The sequence below is a fragment of the Aethalodelphis obliquidens genome, unplaced genomic scaffold (genome assembly GCF_003676395.1).
Source record: "Aethalodelphis obliquidens isolate GAN/ISIS:26980383/991018 unplaced genomic scaffold, ASM367639v1 scaffold4, whole genome shotgun sequence".
In the NCBI taxonomy this organism is placed as follows: Eukaryota; Metazoa; Chordata; class Mammalia; order Artiodactyla; family Delphinidae; genus Aethalodelphis; species Aethalodelphis obliquidens.
Window position 1 is genome coordinate 12,883,357 of NW_020837948.1, and position 25,462 is coordinate 12,908,818.

The 25,462-nt window shown below is 43.1% G+C and overlaps 1 protein-coding gene across 3 annotated transcripts in view; it reads right to left on the minus strand.

The window, feature by feature from the left end:
* Window positions 1–4,895, minus strand: part of LMNB1 (lamin B1) — an 81,172-nt gene extending 76,277 nt beyond the window's left edge. The window contains exons 1-2 of one of the 3 annotated variants that reach the window (XM_027098873.1): window positions 4,770–4,890; window positions 4,162–4,665 (exon numbers count right to left, since the gene is read on the minus strand). In XM_027098873.1, coding sequence (XP_026954674.1) covers window positions 4,162–4,520 — 359 coding nt within the window. In that variant the 5' untranslated portion in view covers window positions 4,521–4,665; window positions 4,770–4,890. Of the gene's footprint in view, window positions 1–4,161 lie in introns of all 3 variants that reach the window. The other 2 variants (XM_027098881.1, XM_027098888.1) reach the window with 2 other exon arrangements.
* Between the last annotated feature and the right edge of the window lie 20,567 nt (window positions 4,896–25,462).

Consider the following 25,462-nt stretch of genomic DNA (forward strand, 5'->3'; position numbering starts at 1 on the left):
CCACAACTAGAGAGAGCCCGCATGCAGGAACGGAGACCCAACGCAGCCCAAAATAAACAAATATTAAGAAAAAAAAGCAGTAAACAACGAATAAACCCATAGCAAGAAAGTGAACAGAAAAAGGATCATTAGCAAACATTTCAACAAATTTCTAGTAGATAAAATGTAGAGGACATCCCTGGTGACACAGTGGTTAAGAATCTGCTTGCCAATGCAGGGGACATGGGTTTGAGCCCCGGTCCGGGAAGATCCCACATGCCCCGGAGCAACTAAGCCCGTACGCTACAACTACTGAAGCCTGCGTGCCTAGGGCCCATGCTCTGCAACAAGAGAAGCCACTGCAATGAGAAGCCTGCGCACCACAACGAAGAGTAGTCCCCACTCGCTGCAACTAGAGAAAGCCTGTGTGCAGCAACAAAGACCCAACACAGCCAAAGATAAATAAATAAATTAATTAAAAAAAAATAAAAACTTAGTGGCTTAAAAAAAAAATGTAGATAAAAGTACCTACCACAGAACGTGCACACAGGGGCTACAGGAGAAAGTAAGGCAGACTTAAAATGAGGGATTAACTCATGAAACAGCTTTGCACCTCACCCTCCTGGGCACCCTTTAACGTAACTGCAGGCTTTCCAACAAGTTGGCCAAGAATACATCCCATTCCTACATAAAGAGATCCTAATTTGCTCTTACACTCAGAAAAGTGGGAAGGAGCTACCTAAATAACCCGGCAGTAATATTCAAGCATTACCTAGTTCTTCATTTGAAAATGTAGACAACCAAGGATCAGCAATTGACAAAAATGAGTAGGAAGATAAAAAGCAAACCAAACAAAAAGAACAAGTGACCAGGGAGGGAAAAGAGATAATCCAATTAACAGAAGAGAATTTAAAAAGAAAACCCTAAATATTACTCTCAGACAGATTAAAGAAAATAATGCATCCTTAAAAATAAACACAAGCTGAAAAAAAGAGAAATACCTGTACAAAAAGATTTCTTGGAATTAAAAGTATGACTTGTGCCTTTAAATGTCACTATTGAGCTGGAGAAGAGCAAAGTAATTTCCCAGGATGAAAAAAAGTATAAGGAAACAAGAAACCCAAGAGTTCAACATTCCAACAAGAGAGAACAAAGAAAATGGAGCACAGAAAACATACAGAAAAAAGTAAATTTCCCAGAGCTAAACAAAGACCAAGACTTTAAATGGAAAGGACCTGCTTATAACAACTACAATGCATAAGAGAATATCCATACCTAGACCTATCACCACGCAATCCCAGAAAACCAGGAGAAAAGAAAATTCCAAAGCTTCCCGAGAGGCAAAGCAATTACCAAAAGAAAGTAACTGTGACTGGCATTAGGTAGACATGAACAACAACTGGCTACTAGAAGACAACGGGGCAATATGATACTTTCCAAGCTGTAAGGAAAAATGTTGAACCAGTATTCTATACCTAGCCCAACTATTCATCAAGCATGAGACAAAAATCAAAATTATTTTCAGATACACGAGACTTGGAAAGTCTACCTCCTGCCATCTTTTCTGAATAAGTAACTTAAGGATGTTCTCCATTAAAATGAAGGAAGAAACCAAGGAACTGAAAATATATGATACAGGAGGAAACCGGGTCTAAATCAGGTAAATTCCTAGGACGTCAACTGCACATCATGTCTTAAGAGCAGAGAGCTTAAGGGAAGAAAGTAGCTTCATATAATAGATATTATGATTAGATATCTTTTAAAAGTTTGAAGATATGCTAAAGGCAAAATTTTCTTTAATCAGCAAGAAAAATGGAAGGTTATTTAGGAACAAAATTGTACAAAGAAAGTCAGGATTGAAATATGAAAGTAAAATGTGGTATGTTTTGAGGAACTGATGGCACATCAGAAAATAAAATACATCTAATCCTAATAGATATATATGTTCAGGCTCTCTATATATAGTTATATATAGATATTTATCTATCTATAAAATCCCAGTACACTACCTGACATCTCAAAGAAAATTGTTTTCAATTGTCAAGCCCTCAGACAGGCCTTCCTTAACTATACCATCCCTTCACCCTGCTCTATTTTTATTCCCCTAGTATCTGTTATCCTAACATTATATCACATTCACTGATTTCATTGATTCTAACACATATATTCTTCACTTTTTAATCTTGATGAAACCAGCATGCATTTTACAATCCATGCAGAGCATTTTACAACTACAGTCAGCCAGGTGGCAGTCTTGTTACTGTGTGAAAAACCTTCAGTGGATACCTTCTGAAAAGATTATAAAAGCACCAGCATCAAAATGTTTCAGATTAGCTGAAATACAATTTTTATTCGCTTGCTGGGTATCTCCCCTATCATCAACATAAGAGCAGTAACTTATTTTTTTCAAATCTCTGTATCCTCTACATAAAACAGTGACTGGCAGGTAACATACTTAATCTGTGTCACACTTTAACATCTCTGAAAACAGGGTGGGTCCAACAAGACGGATCCTGCATAGTTGGCCCTTAAGTTTTTCTTCTTAGTGGTACATGTGATAATGGTGAATCATATAAGCAATGGCATCCAAGATATGAAGAAATTCAGTAATGAAAAGTTTGGAGGAAGATGGAGACAGTAGTGAGTGAACTGACCCATTTCAAAAGACGACTCCAAAGATTAGAAAATCCAGGAAACAGAAACATAAGCTTATTATTATTTTTATTTTGTGGAACTAAATACTCAAAGAAATAAAAACAAAAAAGGCTAAATGTGATTGTCTCCTGGAAGGAGGCAAGAGACATCGTTTTTCACTATAAGCCTGTCTATACAATTTTTTTTTTTTTTTACCAAGTGCACATATTCTTTATGAACCGTTTTTCAAGTATTTAACAAGATGGGGAAGTTGAGATTCACATACTGAAAATCACAGAGACTGAGACAGGAACATTTACACGGAGACAGAGAGACATTCAGGGGAACACAAAGTCAAAGTCAGAATCAGGTATCTCCAGAGATTTCAACTGGCAAGAGGGGATGAAGACCACCGGAATTCTGGAGGCAAACCGAGCAATATTCTAAAGCGTGACATCAACACTAGCTGCCTACTGAGGATAACTATGCCATTTTGCTCATCAGAAAGGCAAGGTAGGATCGGCAAAGGCTTGCTAGTTTACCCGTGTGCCCTGAACTGAAAAATTCAGACCCTCTTATGTGAAAAAATTACAAGCTCTCCCTCGCCACAACTCTCCACGTTTACACAACACCCTTTCACCTGCCCTGGCCTGTCAACGTAAGGACAGATGCGGGGACTGAGCTGGGTCTCCCCTACACCCGAAAAAGCAAATGACTATGTCTGGGCGATACAAAAGCTAGGGGAGAGGACTGCTGCGGGAGGGCAGGCGGTTCGTCCATCCGAGAACGGTGGCCAAGACGTGAAAAAACCCAGCTTGCGGAGTCCGGGGCAGAGAAACACCCAAAGACCGCGGCCTGTCTCGGCATAAAGAAAGGACACCTTTCCCCAGAGAAAGCTAACCAGCTTGAACACCCAACTTGCCCAGAGCCGACAGTGGCGCGCAGTTCAGACTCCGCCCCTCCCTCTTCGCCCAAGGCAGGCGCAGAAAGATCGCAAAATGTCACAGGGCCAAGACTGAGCGCGCCAAAGCGGGACCCACCCCCGGGAGACCGGGACGCCGGAGGCAGGTCCCTCCCCTTCCTCTCTCCGCCCGCGCAGAGCTCATTCATTCTCCAGGCGGGCAGCAGGTCCTCCCCGGCCGGCCATTCCTGCACCGCAAACCCACCAGATGCTTTGTCTCGGGCCTGGCCGGAAACCGGGGCGCGCATTCGAGCGCGCGCCCAGACGCCACCTCCCCGCACCTGGCGCCCGCCAGATCTCCGCGCGTTTAAAGCCTTCTGGATCCCGGGGTCCGAGGCCCGAAGCCGGTCGCCTGTCGCTGGCGGCCCCAGGCGCGCACTTCGCCGAGTCCCACTGGGTATCCAGGATCGGGAAATGCGCATCCCGGTCCCACCATCACTACAGCTTGAGACCCCCGCGCGACCCCCGCCCCCGCTGAAAAACACTAGATTCTTTCTCCTTCTTAGAGACCGAGACCCTGCCCCTTCCGAAGGACGTGAGCACCCCGGCCCTCGCCCTCCCGCCCGAGCTGCGCCCCCGGCACTCACTTGAGGAGCAGCTGGTCGTGCTCGGCCTTGAACTTGCCCAGCTCGATCTGCAGCTTGGCGCGCTCGCGGGCCGTGTCGTCGAGCGCGCGTCGCGCGTCGGCCAGCTCGGTCTCGTAGAGTGCCTTGAGGCCGGTGAGCTCGCGGCCGCGCACCTCCTCACGCTCCGTCACCTGCAGCTGCAGCGCGCTGTTCTCCGTCTCCAGGCTGCGCACCTTGTCGATGTACACGGCCAGCCGGTCGTTGAGCTCGCGCAGCTCCTCCTTCTCTTGCAGCCGCGACAGCCGCGTGGGGCTCAGTGGCGTGGCGGGGCCGCCGGCGCGGCTGCCCGTCCGCTGCTGCACGGGGGTCGCTGTCGCCATGGCGATCGGCGAGGAGAGCTGAGCGCTGAGGCCGCGGGCAGCGCCGGAACACGGAGGGGGCGTCAGGCGGAGAAGCGTGAGGGAAGGCACGAACCGACGATCCGCGCTCGCGGAGAGGCAGACGTCGGGGGGAAGGACGAAGCACCTGGGATGGCGGGAGAGGGGTTACAAGCACAAAGGGCAAAGGGGGAGGACTACGAATCAATTAAACGTAAAACGTCCTTTGTAAGAAAACATGCACACACTCACACACGCGCGCACACACGCTCAGGAAATACAGGGTGAGGGTGGCCGGGAGAGCCGAGCAGAGTCCGCGCGCCGCCGCCGCCGCCGCCGCCGCCGCCGCCGCCGCCGAGTCTCCCGCCCGCAGCACTTTGTTTCCTCTCAGGCGGCGCTGAGCCGCGGGCGGGGTGAGGAGGGCGGAGGGGCGGGCTGGCTGCGAGCCGCTGGGGGCGGAGGTGGCGCGGGCCGTGGCGCCGCGCTCCCCAAGATGGCCGGCGCGCTCCGGCGTATCCACGTGACCGTCGCTGGCCAATGGGGGGCCGGCAACTCGGGGGCCGGGCCTGTAAATTCAAAATCTGGCCATCAGGCAACCGTCGGCTCGGCGCGCCCGGCTGGGCGTGGCTGGGGGCGGAAGGACTGAGGGCTGTGGGGAGGGGTGCCGGGGACTGCTCGAGCGGCGGCTTTGGGCTCCGCGCCGGCCGTGCTTTCCCACCAGCGCGCGGGGACCGCTTATCGGGTCGGGTCGGCGGATGGCGGGAAGGGGCCCAGAGGCTTCCGGGGCGGGTCCGTGCCGCCGCCCACACCCGGCGGTTCAGGGAAATTCAAATGTAAACGTCTCTAACTGACACACGCACAACTCGTAGAGCCTGGGACGACCGCGGGCGTTGTAACCTTATACCCGCCCCGCGGTGAGGGTTCGGAAAACGGCCTGGAGGCCCGGCCGCTGTGGAGTTATGTAATGAGCGCTGGTGTCCGAGGTTCAAGACTAACTGCCTGCGGGTTCCAAGTGCAAACCTTTATTTTTCTCTCAGGTGGAAAACGGTGTAGCAAAACACCTCCTCCCATCAAATTGACGCACGCGTGTCTTGAAGCAGATGGATAAAGACCACAGAAAAGCCAGTGCTGATGGGCGGTCCCCGATCCGTGTATTTCTTAACAATTTAGGGCTTTATAAAATCAAAACCACCTCACAAGTGATATGATTAACATGTTACTAAGTAAATAGCACAAGCTCTTCATGGTCATGCTTCACTAAAATCCCATGTATCAAAATCGAAACTTGTGAAAACTTAAGTAGAAATGCTTTTTGCTTTGAAAAGGGATTCCCCTGAAATGTAATTGACCACAGTTCTAATAGAATGTCCATCAATCCCTTTGAAAACTTTTAAAACTTTTAAACTTTTAGACTTAACATTTATTGAAGTTTACTATGTGCCCTGCCCTGGGCTTTTCGTGGATTATCCATCCACACATTCTGGGAACCAGATTCCTTCCATTTGAAAATGTATCCACGTAATAGATGAATTTCCTTACAGCCGCCCGGCAGGCGACAAGACTGCCTTTGAACCCAGGCGGTTTCAATCGCCTCCAGAGCCTCGCCCTCAACTATAACCTGGAAGGCCAACTCAACCCTTTAGGGACGCATCGGTAGACTAATTACAGGTTAGTTACCTTAATAATGGCAGAAATGAAGACTAGAATGTTTTCTTTCTTTCTTTCTTTCTTTTCCGGTACGCGGGCCTCTCACTGTTGCGGCCTCTCCCGTTGCGGAGCACAGGCTCCGGATGCGCAGGCTCAGTGGCCATGGCTCACGGGCCCTGCTGCTCCGCAGCATGTGGGATCTTCCCGGACCAGGGCACGAGCCCGCGTCCCCTGCATCGGCAGGCGGACTCTGAACCCCTGCGCCACCAGGGAAGCCCTAGAATGTTCTTTAAATATTAATCATGCACATAATTAGTGAAGGGCAGCGGTTGAATATCATCCTCCTTGAATTTCCGGGCTCTCTATTAGTGATGATACTCTTCTTGTTAACGGTTCTATTTCCTACCCTGTTTGTTATCTAAAATACCTCCTTCCTTAACGCCCTTGACAATTAAAAAGTTGAAAAGGGGCCTTCCCTGGTGGCTCAGTGGTGAGAGTCCGCCTGCCGATGCGGGGGACACTGGTTCGTGCCCCGGTCCGGGAAGATCCCACATGCCGCGGGGCGGCTGGGCCCGTGAGCCATGGCCGCTGAGCCTGCGCGTCCGGAGCCTGTGCTCCGCAACGGGAGAGGCCGCAACAGTGGGAGGCCCGCGTTCCGCAAAAAAAAAAAAAAGTTGAAAAGGTTCTTTTATGAAGTTGGTGTTAGGAGTTTATAAGTATTCAAGTAAAGTTTTAATAACTTAAAAGGACCTTGAAAATCTAAATTACTTATAAAGAAATGAGGCCTAAAGAAGGTGAGTGCTGTGTCCAAGGTGGTAGAATCCGGATTGCAATGTAATTCCAGTCTTCTTGAGGCCCTTTCCACTACACTGACAGCTTGGCTTTCACTCCATACCCTCCTTTTACCTCAGACGTTAAAAAAATATATTTGGAAATATTTGAAAATTATTTTCTCTCCATTTTTGAAGACTGTATGTGAAATGATTTCAGGCATGATTTCTACTGCTCTCAACCCCACTAAGCTTTCCCTTGAAAGCTTGAGAATCCCTCAATCTCATTGTTTTAGGAAACTCAGATTATATCCTATTAGCTGAAACAACAAATACACTGGAGTCAGACGGTTGGGGATTTGCTGTTGATAGCAATGTAACTTTATGGAAGTTACTCCTCAGTTTCCTCATAGGAAATTGGGATGATTCCTACCTTGCAGGGGTTTGCAATAATTAAAGTAATAGGTGTAGGGTTTAGACATAATATGGGAAGGCTAAATAGTAATCCTTACTCATAGTAATCCTGTGTCTCCTACCAAAAGCAATGAAAAAAGATGGAAAACCTCTTAGCCTTAGAATTAGGTACTTGCGCAAACATTTGGTCAGGCACTTTACTAAATGTAAACTTCTCTTATTCTCTTGGCTTTTCCCAAGCCTAACTCCGTACCTGGAATAAGGCCTATTTCATCCCTGCTCTTTCATACTAAATGTGCCCAGCCCTCTTCATTTAAAGAATTCCTGCAATCCCATTACCACCACTGTTTTCCCCAATAAATGAGAAGTAGCAAATACTATATGAGTATGGTGACAATGCTCCTGCATATACAAAGACAATCATGATTTCAAATATTCTGTCTGATTTTTTTCTATAAACCTTCACTTACTTGTCAGTGCACATATTCTGATTAGTGGTTAGGCCATATATATTGCCACCAAGCTTCAACTTCCCATGGCATCACTTACGTCTTTGAAACTCCTCCCAAAACACACAGCTGCCTCGCTACATGCAGCGAATTTATTTGACATTTGCCCTACTTTCTGTATATCTTAAGGATCTGGGACAAAAAAACACAGGATACCTATCAGGTCTGGGCAGAAGGGACCCAGACTAGGATGGGGGTAGGTAGGAAGGGAGAAGAGAAGGAGAGACTGAAAGCTAACAAGTAACCCAATTTTGTCCCAGGAGAGGGGGGAGACAGCTGGCAGTTAGCTGAGTATACAGTGTAAACAAATGGGGAAGCTAGGGATGCGGTCCAAAATGAAGAAAAGTATTGCTAAGCAGTGTCTCTTTTTTTAACTTGTATCTCTTCAGTATATGTTTTCTGAATATTTGAATGATGAAATAAATTAATACATGGTCTTCCACTAGACCAGATTGTTTCTATTTAATATACTTTGCAAAGTTAATACTTTTTCTAGGTATCGTAAAAACATAAGAATAAATCATGTTTTAGAAGGTTCAGTGACTATCCAGAATCCACTCCAACTCTGATAAAATATTTGTGTTTTAAAAAGAGCTTAAGAGTTTTAAAGGGTATTTATCACCTTCAATAGCGTTCTCTGAGCGTAGCCCCATGAAGTTTATACACTGCTCAAAATTGTTTTCCAAATTGCTTGTTAAAATCTGGATACACGGCAAGAGTAGGACTGGCAGGATTATTTTAACTCAGTGGTTCCATCTGACTGATCGCTTGTGATTTACTCAAAAAGAAAAACCAATTTGCACTTTTGTATTTTAGTTTTATTTTATGCCAAAATATGCTCATAAACCTACATTTTATTGAAATTATTTTTAAAAGATATCTTTCAAGCATTTGTTAAACTAAACTATGCATCTGATTTTTAACAGCTTTTTTTTAGTCGTACAAAAGTATGCCCCTTCACCCTGTATTCTGCATCTTTGCCTTTAGAATGGTAAAAATAACAAAAAAGACTGGAGTCTAAGTATAGAGTTTACATGTAATTCAGCTGTTTCTGCTCTGATTGGAACTGACCCCACTCAAAGAGTTTTTCATGAAAAAACAAAGTCTTTAGTCACTTTATCTGGATGTATGGTTTATCCCTCCCAATAACACTTTAATTTATTCATTTAGTTCATAGATTATTGAGGTAAGACTTTCCTTGCCTAAAATATCTTCCCCACCAGTCTTCCTCTGTCGCTTTGCCTGAAATTTCCCCATAAAATTTAGTCTTTTAGGTCAATCTAGAAAAGTAAGGGCACTGTTTCCAGACCCCACAGCTGAGTTCAGGAATGCAGAGGAAAAAGGAAGTTACATCGTTTGCACAGTTGATATGGTAAAGTAGAAGAATGAAGTTTCAACCAGCTGTCAGGATGTTCTTTTCTTCTTCCTCATTACCACAATTTTGGGGTGCCATTCTTCCCAGAATGGCATGGTTAAACCAGAACTAAAGATAATCACACCATTCTCAGCTTTTAAGTTCAATAGCGTTGACATTGGTATAAGAAAAGATTTGAAAAGAAGTGTAATCTGGCTAAACCAGTCCCCTCCACCCCATTTCCCATCCCTATCACCCCAACCCCAGTGAATGCCTCCTGGCTGGGAAAGGAAGGAGAGTTTGAAGCCAGATGCACTGTGGGAGTCATGGTCCCTTGTCCCATTCCTGAGCTGAGTTGAGGATAGGGGTGAAGGATCCAAGAGTAGAGATGGTTTGTGCCTCACAACAAAGTCTCTTGTTTCCTTCTGTCTTGAGGCAACAGAACAGAAGCCAAGAGCAGCCTTCCTTAGAACGATTGTAGACAGCAGCCTCAAAACAATGGCAACAAGGGGTATGAAGAGCAACAAGGGGAGTGCAGAACAGCCTAACCTTCTGTGATTGTTAATGTTATGTGTTAATTTAGCTGGACCACAGTGCCCAGATATGTGGTCAAGTATTATCTGGACATTTCTGTGAGGGTGTTTTAGATGAAATTAACATTTGAATCAGTGGACTTTGAGTAAAGCAGATTGACCTCTATGCTGTGGGTGGGCCTCATCCAATCAGTTGAAGGCCTGAAAAGAACAAAAGACTGATATCCCCAAGCAGGACAAAATTTTAACAGCAGACAGCCTTCAGACTTGAATTGCAACATTGGCTCCTCCTGTATCTCCAGCCTTCCAGCCTATCCTGTAGATTTTGGACTTGCTAACCTCCCTAATCACACAATCCAATTCCTTAAAGTAAATCTATCTATATATACACCTCCTACTGGATCTGTTTCTTTGGAGAACCCTTATGTACACCTTTCCTATGCCCATAAGAAGAATGTGGAGGAGCTAAGGAAAGCCAACAGATTGAATTGAGTGAATTGCACAGGGACGCTGCAGACTGAGCTGGGTGAACTGGCCACTCAAGGCATGGTGGAACTGCAGACAATTCAGCAGAAGCATTGAAGACAGATGTGACAGAGGCCAACGTACTCAGGAACTAAAAGAAGTCATATATAGAAAAGGCCAGCACAGAATGGAGACAGAGCAAAACCAAGAGGCAGATGGCTCTCCCTATGGTTGGTAAGAATCTCCTTGGACTTAAAATCAATCTAAGGACAGAAAGGATGAGGTGAAAAATCTTTGGAATATTAAACTTGAATATAATTAATATATAAACCTCAACTGGTCCATGCCACTGGGAGATTGCAATCCCATCATCAGAATGGTCTCCTTCTAGATCTCTTCACACTGCTTTTCCTCTCAAGTAGGCTTTATTCTAACATGAGCTCTCACCACAAGGTTGAAAACCTGGCTTCTAAACATTGAAGCCAAAGTTCTACTAACTCACAATATAACAAATCTCAGGAAAACTGATTTGCCTCTTTGGGTCACATGCCCAGCCTTGAATGGACTGCTGTGTCCAGAGCTAGGATGTACTCTGGTTAACCAAGTCCAAGCCCAAAATCACCTGTTTGACAGTCAGGGGTGGGAGAGAGTCAGGAGTCAAGGCTGGCCTCACCAGACCATATAGGATGGGATTCCACCAGCAATGAAGAGTTCATCCTAAACAGGAATGAAGGGATGCTAGACAAAATAACCCAGCATATATCTACCTCATGGAAGGACAGTAAGAGAAATAACATAAATAGTGCTCTTCTGGCCTAAAATTCTCCATAAATTTGCATATTAAAAAACATTAAAGTAGAAACTCTTAAAGGTTCAGGATACCTAAAAAGTCATGCCCATTTTCTCACTCATTAATCCATGAATTTATTCATCAAACATTTGTGGAGGACTTACTACATTCAGAGCAAGGATGACTGAAGTCCACGCATGATCCCTGCTTTGAGGAGCTTGCCAGTCCAGTGGTGGACAGGCAAACATTCATGTAAGTAAATTCTGCCTCCCAGTGCCCGGTACTAAAAATAAGGCATGAACAAGGTAGTGTAGGTTCAACAAGGACCAGACAGGCCTCTGAGTTGGGAGGAGGAAACCACTCACAGACAGATGATCCCTGAGCTGGGCTGGTAAGAATGTCAGTCTTCAGGGACTGGCAAATGGATCGGGTACTTAATGGAGACCTGTAAATGGCAACTCACATCTCCAGGGAGAATTAGAGGGAAACCCCAGATGGAATCCTTAACCTCCTTGTGGTGTGCTTTTTATTTCAAACCACACTGTGTAGGGGGTGCTTCAAACTAGGAATTAGTAAGGTGGTAAGGGAAGCAGATTTTAGTCAACAATCTTAACTTTTTTCGTTTGTTTTTATTATTTATTATTTTTTTAATTTATTTATTTTTGGCTGTGTTGGGTCTTCGCTGCTGCATGCGGGCTTTCTCTAGTTGTGGCGAGCAGAACTGCTCTTCATTGTGGTGCGCAGGCTTCTCGTTGCGGTAGCTTCTCTCGTTGCAGAGCACTGGCTCTAGGCAGACTTCAGTAGTTGTGGCACACAGGCTCAGTAGTTGTGGCTCACGGGCTCTAGAGCACAGACTCCGTAGTTGTGGTGCACAGGCTTAGTTGCTCCGCGGCATGTGGGATCTTCCCGGATCAGGGCTTGAACTCGTGTCCCCTGTATTGGCAGGTGGGTTCTTAACCACTGCGCCACCAGGGAAGTCCCAACAATCTTAACTTTAAACATGGCTTACATTAGTCAAGAAAATGGAAAATTGAGGAAATTACCATATAATTAAAACATTACTGAAGCTGAGTCGTAAAATAACAGTTATGCCTTTTGTCTAAAGCAAAACAAAAATAGAAAACCAACTAAGCAGGAAATTTTATTGAGTAACTCCTGTGTGCAAAGTGCAGCACCACATGCTATCAAAGAAACTTTTTAAAGTACGAAATGTGGTTCATTTCCTCCATAAAGGTATTGTATTGTGTGTGTGGAAATGAGATGTATACATGCGAATAATTAGGTTAGGAAACTAAGCCATGAGTGACAAAGGCCCAAAGGAATGACATCGATGACAGGTGTCAAATCTCTGGGGCTGCTAAAATTTAGAGAATGAAGAAATTAGAGAATGAGAGGACAATGTGAAAAAAGAGGATTTAACTAGACATTGAAGTAGAGAAAGTCTTATCCAGTAAGTGATTTGATTTATAAAAAATTGTCTTTACAGGGTCTTCCCCAGCAGTACAGTGGTTAAACCTCCACGCTTGTGCTGCAGGGGGTGCGGATTCAATCCCTGGTCAGGCAACTAAGATCCCACGTGCCACATGCTGTGCGCCCCCCCCAAAAAAAAATCTTTACACACAGTTTTTCAGGAATAGCACTATCCCATAAAGTGAAATGATTTTATATTTTTCATGAAATATTTGTATTTGTCTATGTTGAGTACGTATATTAGAAACTGGGCAAGACTTATCCAGAATTTGGATACCCACGTGCTTGGGATTTAACAATATCAAAAATATTCTGTTAAAGTCACTAAAAGAGATGACATTGAAAAGCACTTAGTGACCTCTCTGATTTACATGTATAGTGCGTAAAGTAGGAACTGAAACTTTCATATATGGCTGATGGGAGTGTAAAATAGTACAACCACTTCAGAAAACTGTTTAACTGCGCCTTATGAAGTTAAAAATGCCCCTACCCTGCATTCCAGCAGTTCTATTTCCAAGACAAATGAAAGCACATGTCTCCTGAAAGACTTGCACGAGAAGTTTGTAGTACCTGTATTCAAAATAGCCCAAACCGGAAACAATCCAAATGCCCATCAACAGAATAGACAAATAAATCATGGTATAAGTACTACTGAGCAATTAAAAGGAATGAGCTACAGTTACATGTAACAACATGGATGAATCACACAAGCAATACAAAGCACATTTTATGTGACTGGTGTATATGAAATTCAAGAACAGTAAGTGTAATCTATGTGAAAGAAGTCAGAACACTGGTTGTCTACTGTGGTGAGGATTGATTGGAAGGGGACATTGAGGAACTTTCTGGAATGATAGGGTCATAGGTACATGGACAAATACAGTAATCAAATCTCATTAAATTGTACACTTCAGATCTGTGCATTTCACTATATGTAAATTTTACCACGATGAAAACATAACCTGGTCTATTACAGATTAGATTTAAAAATTCATAAGGTATACTTGGAAGCTTTTTTTATTCCTTTTTTTTTTTTTTTTTTTGGTAAGTGGATACCATTTCCACCTTATTTGTGGCTTGAATTTTAAATTTTCTGTGGACTCTTCATTTTTTATACCTATGCTATAAACCTGTGTGATTTCTTCAGGAGTCAGAAATTGTATAAAACCTTTTTTTTTAAGCCTATGACTTAATCAGATTTAAAAGATGTATTTGAGTGGCTTCCCTGGTGGTGCAGTGGTTAAGAATCCACCTGCCAATGCAGGGGACATGGGTTCGATCCCTGGTCCAGGGAAGATCCCACATGCCACGAGCAGCTAAGCCTGTGCACCACAACTACTGAGACTGCACTCTAGCGCCCGTGAGCCACAACACAACTACTGAGCCCGCAAGCTACAAATACTGAAACCCACATGCCTAGAGCCCGTGCTCTGCAATGAGAAGCCCGTGCACCGTGATGAAGAGCAGACCCAGCTCGCCACAACTAGAGAAAGCCCGTGCACACCGTGCACAGCAACGAAGACCCAACGCAGCCGAAAATTTTTAAAAAATAAATAAATAAAACATGTATTTGAGTAATGAAGCCAGGTGTTAAGGGTGAAACTGGTGACTTGAAGAGAGCTACTGCCATTTTTGTCTTAAAAAGGTTGGAATATGAATACTAAAAAGCTGAGAACTTAATAAATTTCTAAAGAAAGAAATAAACCTAAAACAGTGGTTTCTACCTATGAAATTCTGTTTTTTACTACTATGTTTGTTTTATAAGTTGACATATTTGGACACTGATCATCCTATTGATCAGATACAAATACTTATTTCTAGTAATCCAAGGACATAAATTCTTTTATTAATGTAACAACTTTCTAAACAAAAAAGACATACCACAAGTTTAATTAAATAAGGATAGAGAAGAAATTTTCAAAGGGGATGAGGATAAGGGAAGAAAAAAGGGAGTTATCAAAATCTAGGATAGCAAAAAATATTACCTATTGTTTTAATAAACATATTTAAAAGTTTGACTAAATCTTCTTGGCCAGACAGGCTTTGTAAAAGCTGTGATTCTCAACTGAAGGTGGGGAAGGACATAAGGCACCCTGTTTATAAGGGGCTTTCTCAGGTTTGGGGGGGCAGATGAGATTTTTATGCTTAGCAAAAGAGATTGTGGGATGATAAAGTTATGAGACACTGCAGTGGAGAACGTAGAGGAAGCAAAGCACATAGCTCCTGCCATTGGTCTCACTGGGGCTCTTGAGTTACATCCAGAACAATACAAGCCTGTATACCGTTACATAGCTGAAGTAACTAAGTCAGACAACCCACCATGACAACCATGACTGCAGAAAAGTTCTGTCACTGTGACTTTCATTTGGAAAAGTCACCCTGTGATAACTTGAATCAACTCCTTCACAAGGTTTTCAGAAATGTATTGTCATTTAAAAGAAATTGGTTTCATTTCTCTAATCTTAACTTCTGAGTTCTTTTCATTTACTATATACTTCCTTTAAGGGATTTAAGTTGGGTTGATCTCAAAGTGAGGGATGTAGAAACAAGATCTCAACCGTCATAGGGAAAAGAGAAGTTACAGCAATGAGCCCAGCATCGTTATTTTTAAAAGTAAAGTGAATCCAAAATGTCTGTTTCACCCCAAAATAATTTAAATGTCATTCCTCCTATGAACCCCCATGGCATGATCATCTATAGCAGTCACTCAGAACCAAGCATATTGCTTTTTGGTCCATTATTTTGACCAAATCATAAGATTCTTTAAGGTAGGAGAATTTCCCTGGGGGACAGTGCAAATGATGAAATGTTGTCACTTTTGTGTCCACAGCTCCCAAATGGGAGTAGAGCAATATACGACAATGGATAATCTAAGTATCCTGGCCTTTCACCAATCTCTCATTTCTCATAATGGGTCTACCTCATCTAAGAGGAAGTGAGCAAAGAACTCTAATATGCATGAGTCAAGAGACACTTGTAAAACTTCCCAAAACAATTATTTAAAGACTTTGTAAGAATTCCATTTGGAAAACTTCTTATTTTCTATAACTTTTGCCTGAAAATAAGAGTCTGATCCATAATGTTTATTTCTGTGATTATCTATTATTGATAAAATAGTACCAAATATAGTAAATAACAATATGTAATATAAGACTTTTTCTCCTTAAATATGAACAGCCTATTTCAGTTTCAGGTTTACTATGTCATCTCAAATGCTTCCAGCAAACTTCATCATGAAGAAATTGGAGGAAATCAACGACTTGACCACTTGATTTTTTTTTTTTTTTTTTGCCACACTGCCCAGCTTGTGGTATCTTAGTTCCCCAACCAGGAATTGAACCTGGGACCTCAGCAGTGAAAGCACGGAGTCCTAACCACTGGACAGCCAGGGAATTCCCTAAAATGCATATTTAAAAAATTGATGCTAAGCAATGAGAAAGAGAACCAAAGATGTATCACCTGCCCCAAATGGAATCTAGCTAACATCCAACACATTGCTAGATCTAAAACATGTTCAGCCCATAGGATAAATATCAAATACAAGAATAAGATACATGTGTCACATATTAGCAAGTACAAGGTGAATGTGAAGGTTGAAAATTTGGTAGAAGGGAATTGCAGAATTGTACATTAGGATCAAATTAATGCTCTGTTCTGGATTACCAGCAATATACTATTTCACTTCCCATTTGTCTTTTAAAGCTCTGAAAATGATTTAGTGTGAGAGAGTTAAGCAGTTGAAGACCTGGCTGCCAGATCTCTGTCTGCCATTGGGATGGGGGAAAGAAAGAACATGGAGACTACTTTAGAGGAAGAGTAGGCTGACTCAACCAATCACTGGACAAATAAAACAGAATACTGGGGGGACCAATGGAGATACTGGGGTTCAGGTAGAATAAAGGCAGGACAGTAGAGTCAGGCATACCCAAGTGTGTATTCTGCTTAGTCACTATGTGACCTCTAACAATTAACATCTGTGAACTTCCATTTCCTCATCTGTAAAAAGCAGAGAAAGAACTACCATGTAGGGATGTTGAAAAAATTGAATATGTTAATGTATGTAAATTATATGTTACATAGTCAGTACTTAGTAAATATTTATTCCTTTCCCTTCCTCAAAAACAGGTATCAGGATCTTTACTTCCCAATTTTGAAAGCTATTTAATTTATCATATAAAGCCCTATACCAGCACTGAGAAAAATCCATGCCTGTTACAACACCACATTTTCAAAATGTTAACTGTTTAACTTTGTCATGCTCACTAATATTTATCTTGTATAAAGTCAATAATTATACAAATATTGAATAGTACATATAATGGTTGACTTACTATAACTTCATTCCATTTAATGAACTTTCAGTGAATATCATTATGGCCAGCTCCAGAGAAATTGCGAAATGATCAAGCCACAATCCCTGCCATACAGAAACTGCTGGTGTCCAAGGAGCGAAGTCAATGCTAGTACCTCTGACATGTGCCCTGCTGAATCTTCTTACAGTTGTCTATAAGCCAACCTCTCTCCAAACACAAGGTGCTATGGTATTGAGTTTGAACTTCATAGCCGGTTTTATCATTTTATCGATTATCTTTTAGATATCCAGACACAGTTTGATTAGTTTGGATTTATTTTTTTTAATATTTATTTATTTGGCTGTGCTGGGTCTTAGTTGCAGCATGTGGGACCTAGTTCCCTGACCAGGGATCGAAGCCAGGCCCCCTGCATTGGGATCGTGCAGTCTTAGCCACTGGACCACCACCAGGGAAGTCCCTTGGACTGATTTTTGTAACAGAAGGAACAAATCACTTTCAATTGTTGTCAAAATATGAATGCACATATACTTATTGCAAAAGATGGAAGGAGATACGATCTATTTTTCTTAGATACATATAACATTTAAATCTAGATTTTTCCTTTGTATGCTTCTCCGCCACTTCCACATTTTGAAGAGGAAAAAAAAAGTGCATGCTTTCTGGGGCTTCCCTGGTGGCGCAGTGGTTGAGAGTCCGCCTGCCGATGCAGGGGACACGGGTTCGTGCCCCGGTCCGGGAAGATCCCACATGCCGCGGAGCGGCTGGGCCCGTGAGCCATGGCCGCTGAGCCTGCGCGTCCGGAGCCTGTGCTCCGCAACGGGAGAGGCTACAACAGTGAGAGGCTCGCGTACAGCAAAAAAAAAAAAAAAAAAAAGGGGGGGCATGCTTTCTGCCTGACCACAAGGTTCAACCACTACTGCCTGCTGGACAAAAAAAAAAGGGTGGTATTAAGGGTGCAGCCATCTGCATGACACTGGCTCTGGGTGAGCCAAGGAAAGCTAATTAACGCCTCTACCCTCCCTCCTCTCCTCCCCCCTACCCTTCTCTCCATGCCTCCACCATCTGGCTGACCTTCCCTTCCCTCTCACACCAGCTTCTTTCTGCATCCTATGGCTTGGGTAGGTTAGAGACATTTGCCGGTCCCAGGAAGAGACAAGAATGGACTTCAGCAGCATCCTGGGCCATGAATTTCTAAAATTTGAAACGAAATTACACAAATTACCTCCCCCACTCCCACCAACGGTGCTCTCTTTCACAGATGAAATCTTACGTGAAACATCTTTTCTTCCCTGTTCAAGGAAATTGGTAGGTCTGGAATCCAATCCACTTTGTAATGGACAATAGTCTGATAGGCAAGTACCTAATTCGTACACTGAGTCTCTCTCGTCAGTTTCTTTAGGGGCAATTAGTTTTAGGGGCAGAGATGGAATACGAAATCACAAAGTAAATATAGTATCTTTCACCATAAAGCCACAGGAAATGATGCGAGGGTACATTCAATGTGAAACGGCAGGGACAGCTCAAACGTCGTTACTCATTAAAAAGATATCAGGTAAATAGGACATCAATGAAGCAGACTAAGATTTTGAGACTTTAAAGAATAAATAGTCTTTGAACTAGTAAACAAACACAGACTAGCTATTAACACACAAGAAATATGATTCTGTTTACCTGAGAAATAATGCAACCTGGATAAACTGATGTTTCACTAACAAAAATCCTTGTTAACCTTGGATTTGGTTACAAAGATAACTATTTTTTTCCTGTACTTCACTCTTGTTCTGCCTTATTTTTTCTCTTTTTCTACCTTGTAGTAATACAAGCTATGTACTTTTTTTTTTTTAAAGAAACTCTAACGGTTCCAGTTTAAAAGAAGAAAGACAATAGAAAATAAACTCTGAAAATTACAAAACTGTAAATATTGGGTCAGAATAAGAACCTGATTAGAATCTTGAAGGTAAGCTATAGTTAAGTTTACTATAAAAAGACTTGCTCCATAGTTATATTTCAACACAATAATGTAAACTTGAAAAAGACAAAAATACTGTGAGGTTTTGATGTCAGAAGTTTTACATTTCTAAAAGAACTTGCTAAAATAAATTGCCCAAGTGTATCTTTTTAAGAACAGAAAGGGAGGCCAACAAACCAGTTTAGAGGATTTTTCAAACACAGATAAAATTAAGCTGTGACTCAGATCTGTACAGAACACCAGATGCTTCCTACCTGTAGAGGACATCTGTAACTTTTTTGGTTGCTCACTCTGAACTGTCTTCCTATGTTTGGGGAATTCCTTACCATTTGAGTCTTAGCAAGAGACAGGGTCTGCCTCCCACTCTAGATGCTAAAAAAGCCAACCAGCCAGCCGTTTCTTTTTCAGGCCTAGGTTTAGCCAATCAGATGCAGCAGGTCCAGAATCTGACCCAAAGCAATGCAAGACTGGCGAATCCATTCTGTTATCGACCTTCAATTTCCCAAAGGCACTGGGGACAGAGTACCATCCTACCTGCAGGGTTTGTGGATAGCAGCTACAGAACCTACTTTTACTTGGAACACTAACGACCTTCCCAGACAAGTTCTGGGCCCCTGATATGACGCCTCCTTTGACCTAGGACCTCTAGCCTTCCCACCATTCTGTGAGTTACACAGTATGTTTTCAGTACTTTCCTTTTCTGCTTAAGTCAGAATTAGCTTCTGTTGCTTATAGTCAAGAACCTTAAGGCACACAGAGCCTCTGGAATACTGACATAGAATTTAAAAGAGAGGAACCAGGGAATGGATAACAATTTCTCACAGAAGCTATATATGACTCATAAAAGAGTTGAAGGTAAGCTCATTAGTGATGGGATATGTGCATATTTTCCCTTATTGTAAGTCAGGAGTGTGTGTCCAGGATATATGGGGAAAGGCTGGTTTCAGTGATAGTCTAGAAACAAAGATGGGAAGCCTTACCCCTTTATCTAGGTCCAGGCCTAGATAACTTACACAGGTTAAAAATGCAGGAGAAAAAAACAAAAATGCAGGAGTACAAAACTGTACACATTTTACGAAAACATAAAACAAAATAATGTACGTTAAACACATGAAAATGGTTGCCTATGGGAGTTGGAAATAGGAGTGGGGAGTGGAGTTAAAAGGGAGTGGTTGAATAAACTCATGCAAATTGCAGGGCTTCTATCTGAAAGCATCTGGCGCACATGCCTGGTGCCATTTCTTCTGCCTCTGAGATCTCCAGGAGAGAAAGAAACTCCAGCTGCCCATCCTTTGGGCTTGGAGAGGAGCCTGCAGGTATTGATGGGATTCACCATGAGGCTGGTGCTCCCAGCTCAGGTACCAACAGGAAGCAGGGGGTTGTAAGAACACCTGGGGTGGGGAAACATGGCAGAGGATGATGATATTAAACACCCTCTTTTATAAACAAAACTCTTTCAGTCTAGACCTAATTATACCATTGCAATATTGTGAGCAGTTTTGTTTAGGGTGATGAAAAAGTTTGGAATAGACTGTGGTTATGATTATACAACATCATGAATGTAATTAACGGCACTGAATTGTACACTTAAAATGGTGAATGTGGGGCTTCCCTGGTGGCGCAGTGATTGAGAGTCTGCCTGCCGATGCAGGGGACACAGGTTCGTGCCCCGGTCCGCGAAGATCCCAAATGCCTCGGAGCGGCTGGGCCCGTGAGCCATGGCCGCTGAGCCTGCGCGTCCGGAGCCTGTGCTCCGCAACGAGAGAGGCCACAACGGTGAGAGGCCCGCGTACGGCAAAAAAAAAAAAAAAAAATGGTGAATGTGGCAAATTTCTTTAGATTTACTTTAACACAATTTTAAAATATTAATAATGTAATATACCAAAAACCATTGAATTGTATACTTTAAATGGGTGAATTGTATCATATGTGAATTATATCTCAAAAAAAGCAGTTAAAAAAATTATTCTAAGTGTTTAGGGATCTTCACTTTTAAACATTTGACACTTGGTGCTGAACACTGGTTTTTTGAACAAAAGGTTTTTTGGGAACTGAGAAATTGTTCCTCCTGTCTAATGGATAACCAGTCACTTCCCTTTCACAGCACGTTAGAGGGATATATCTGGGACAATAGTAACACAAACATCCCAAGATTTGGAATACATCAGGGGTTTATCATTGAAAAGAAATAAAATGTAATGAATCACAAGAATCTAGCAGAGATGGACAGCTCACCTAGAAACTGGCAGCACTGCTGGAGGGAAGTTGAGAATATTCAAGAGAAAATGAAAACCACACTTGGCAGTAATTGGCTGCTTTTTTTTTTTTTTTTTTTTTAATCTATGAGGTTTAAAGGAGAAGCTGCTGGCTCCAGGCCCACAAAATGTAACACAGCCCACTTGAAAGCTCCCAGGTCTGGATCAACCGCAGCTGGAAGGGTCTGAGCTGCGGCGGGAGCCCAGGCCTGCCAAACATCGCAGCTGCTGAGTAGTTTTCCAGACCCGTCCCTGTATCTGCCCTGGACGTTCCTATGTCTGTGCCATCACTCATGCTGTTCCCTACACCTGGAATGTCCTTTCCACTTATCAGCAGACTTCCCAATCCTACTGATCACTCAAGGTTCAGCCAGAATAGCATTCTCTCCTCTCCTAGGGCCCAGCAGGAGGGATGCTGCTGAGAAAAACCAAATTGATTTCAAAGGGATGATTGCAGACACATCTCTCAGATATTTTTGACCAGGCAGGGCGTAGGGAATGGAGATCAGAAGTGTAACATGACTCTCATTGCTGGCAGCGGGGAGACCAGCAAAATTGTATTAAGAGAAAATACTATCCCTACTGCTCCCTACCATTCTACAAGTTTAGACTTCCTAGATCACCTGATGATCTTTCAATATCAAAGAAGGCATTTTTAAATAATTACTTATGTAATGTAGCTAGTGGTTTTAACATCTTCATTCAAAGTAATGGCCTCTCGGGGCTTCCCTGGTGGCACAGTGGTTGAGAGTCCGCCTGCCAATGCAGGGGACATGGGTTCGTGCCCCGATCCGGGAAGATCCCACATGCCACGTGGAGCGGCTGGGCCCGTGAGCCATGGGCGCTGAGCCTGCATGTCCAGAGCCTGCGTGTCCGGAGCCTGTGCTCCGCAACAGGAGAGGCCACAACAGTGAGAGGCCTGCGTACAGCAAAAAAAAAACAACAAAGTAATGGCCTCTCTTTACAAATTATTCTTCTATAATTAAATATTAGGGGAAAAACACCTTGTATGCACATTGTTTTCTCTCCTGGTTTGACATTTAACTTTTGTTGAATTGCTATTAATTGCTACTTTTGGTGGCTTCCAAGGAAATGTTTGCATTACCTAGAACAGCTGCTTCCCAATCTTTTAAAAATCACACCAATAAAAATAATTTTTTATTTAGGAATACAGAAGCAAAAGGCTGAGTCAACCATATCCCCAATCCCTCAGCACAGGGAGCGTATTTATTTATTCATTCATTCATTCATTCATCCATCCATCCATCCATCCCTCTATCCCTTTTTATCTCCACTCCCCACTCCTATTTCCAGTTCCCATAGGCAACCATTTTGACATGTTTAATGTATATTATTTTGTTTTCTGTTTTACTGTAAATGTAGGGTTATTTTGTACTCCTGCATTTTTAATTTATGTAAGTGATGTCAGGATGCAGATCTCATTCTGTTTCTTTCTTCATTTCCTCAGCACAGCTTTGGAGACCCACAGTGTTGCTGTGTGCGCATCTAGTCTGTTACTCAGGACTTCTTGGAGGACATCTCCTACATTAGCACCCATCCCCAGAGACACACACCTTGATTGCACGGCTCCCTGTCTCTAAACACCTGATCATGGTAAATATTCTCGTACGTGCCCCTTGACAGGGAACTGACGGGTCATAGGGTACCTAGACATTCATCAATCACAATGACGTACCCTCTACTGCTCTCTAGACTGCCTACGCTCATCTAGAAGCTGTACATAAGGTTTCCTAGAGGTCTACAGTGCCACCAGCACTTGGCATGAAAACGTGAGTATTTGTACAGCACACTGGGGTGAAACAATGATGCTGCTCCTTGGAAGAAAACGGGTCCCTGGACTCTTGCAGCCTCATCCATGCAGCCTCCCTCAGGGCAGAAGCATCAATACTTCTGGTATTGATCTATTTGCCTGTAACCCCTTTCAAAGCATTTCTCTGCGGCACAACACTAATGAAGAAATGCCAGAGCAGGAGGCCTTCCCTCCCCATCTCCCACTGTCTTCTTAAAAGTTAAGTCTCAGGAGTCTATGGAATGAGGAACAAGTGTTAAATTTCTCAGGGTGGCACTTAATGTACCCGCACCCCCCAGGTGTGAAGGTGTCTACAGGAAGAACCCAGGGTTACCACTAGCAGCCACCATCACTTCCAGCATTCCTTCCCGGTGCCACTGACACTATTGCTTACCATCCTGCCACAGTCCTGGACCAAATATTGCTATTTCCAGTTTAAGGAAGAAGCAAATATTAAGGACAGGACAGTCAGAGCCTCACATCAGGGGGTGTGAGGGGCAATTGGAATCCAGGCCTGCTTGACTGAAAACCCCAGTTTCTTTGTAGGCCCTCCTGGAAAATACTGCAAGAACAAAGGGCAGAAATAAGGCCTGCGGGAGAAATTAACCTTGCTTCCCTGGGGAACCTGGGAGCTATACATACAGAGCTAAGACTCCAAGACTGAGCTTTCCCGCGAACACTGCAGATTCCAATGAGAGCATGGGTCACTTTCTTTTGCTTTGTTACCCCAGATTTCTGGGATTTCAGTCTGGCGGTTGAGGTACAAACATGTCAACTTTGTTTGGAAAAATCTGATGATCTAAGAATCATTGAATTTGCTTTGATAGATTTTTCTTTTTTCTATTTGGTGTTTTGTTTTCCTTCAGAGGTGTAAATTGCGTGACTAATGTGTTTTCACCATCCGTGGGTTGAGGTTGACAGAGGGAATAAAATAGGTACCTTTTCTATTACTAAATAATGGAAGAAAAAGGAAAAAACCCCAAAGTTAATTTTTCTAGAGAACTATAAAAAAAAAATCCCAGCGAATGCAATGATGAGATAAATAGTTCAAGAAACGACAACTTCATTTATTTATGTGAAATATAGTCTTTGTTGCCGTCTGGAGTGAGGATTTCCAGGACTCCCATGTATATTAAGTTCTGGGAGAGGGAGAAACATTTTCTTATATGTGTCTCTAGAAATGAAGACAACTTATTAACCAAGCAGGAAGTTATATTTGCATTCTTGGCCTCCTTCACAGTTTCTAATGGCACCAGGAACTGGGGATGGAGCGGGGCTGACACAATCCCGTTCCTAGTAATGAAGTGTTCAAATCTGGGGTCATTGCAGGCATGCTGAGCCGTTCTCTGGATTTCCAGAAAAACATTTTGACAGTCTTTTCACCTCAGGACTTGCATTAGGTGTATCATGTCCAATGTATCATATAGCTATGGGAAACCGACTTAGGACATTTGTGTGAGACAAAAAAAAAATGAGCCTTTAAACAAGCACAGGCTACCAAACTAGTGACTCCAACAGCTACATTTACATGTACATAATATAGGCATTGTTAATTATGGTTTTCCATCTGTATATTTAAAAAGACTGTAATAGCATAATTTTTGTGTGTTTTTTTTATAAATTTATTTTTTTAATTTATTTTTTTTTGCCTATGTTGGGTCTTCATTGCTGCGCACAGGCTTTCTCTAGTTGCGGCGAGCAGGGACTACTCCTCCTTGCTGTGAGTGGGCTTCTCATTGCCATGGCTTCTCTTGTTGCGGAGTGTGGGTTCTAGGTTCGTGGGCTTCAGTAGTTGTGGCACGTGGGCTCAGTAGTTGTGGCTCACAGACTCTAGAGAGCAGGCTCAGTAGTTATGGCACGTGGGCTCAGTAGTTGTGGCTCACAGACTCTAGAGAGCAGGCTCAGTAGTTGTGGCGCATGGGCTTAGTTGCTCCGCGGCATGTGGGATCTTCCCCGACCAGGGCCCGAACCCATATCCCCTCAACTGGCAGGTGGATTCTTAACCTCTGCACCACCAGGGAAGCCCATAGCATAATTTTTGGGTGTGATGAAGGACAGTGATGTTAAAATATATGTACATATGTCTATATATATATATACATATTCAAGAATAGAAGCCAATTAACATCTGTGGCATAGAACAATAATGATACATTTTAGACCTTTAAAAAAAATTTTAAATTCTATTTTAAAAGCTAATTAGGGACTTCCCTGGTGGTCCAGTGGTTAAGAATCTGCCTTCCAATGCAGGGGACGCAGGTTCCATCCCTGGTCGGGGAAGATCCCACATGCCACGGGGCAACTAAGCTCATGCACCACAACTACTGAGCCCACGCACTCTAGAACCCCTGCACCACAACTAGAGAGAAGCCCATGCTGCAGTTAGAGAAGCCCACGTGCCGCAATGAAGAACCCACGTGGCGCAGTGAAAGATCCCCGCCCCCTGCATGCCACAGCGAAGATCCCACGTGCCGCAACTAAGACCCGAAGCAGCCAAATAATAATACAATTTTTTTTAAAAAGCTAATTAAATAAGAGATCTGTTTTTGATTGTATGTTTATAGTAATAACTGCAAGCTGTTCGCCTCTCACATATCTTCCACTGCATATCAAGATGCCAGACTCATCCTCTATTTTCCATTGGTC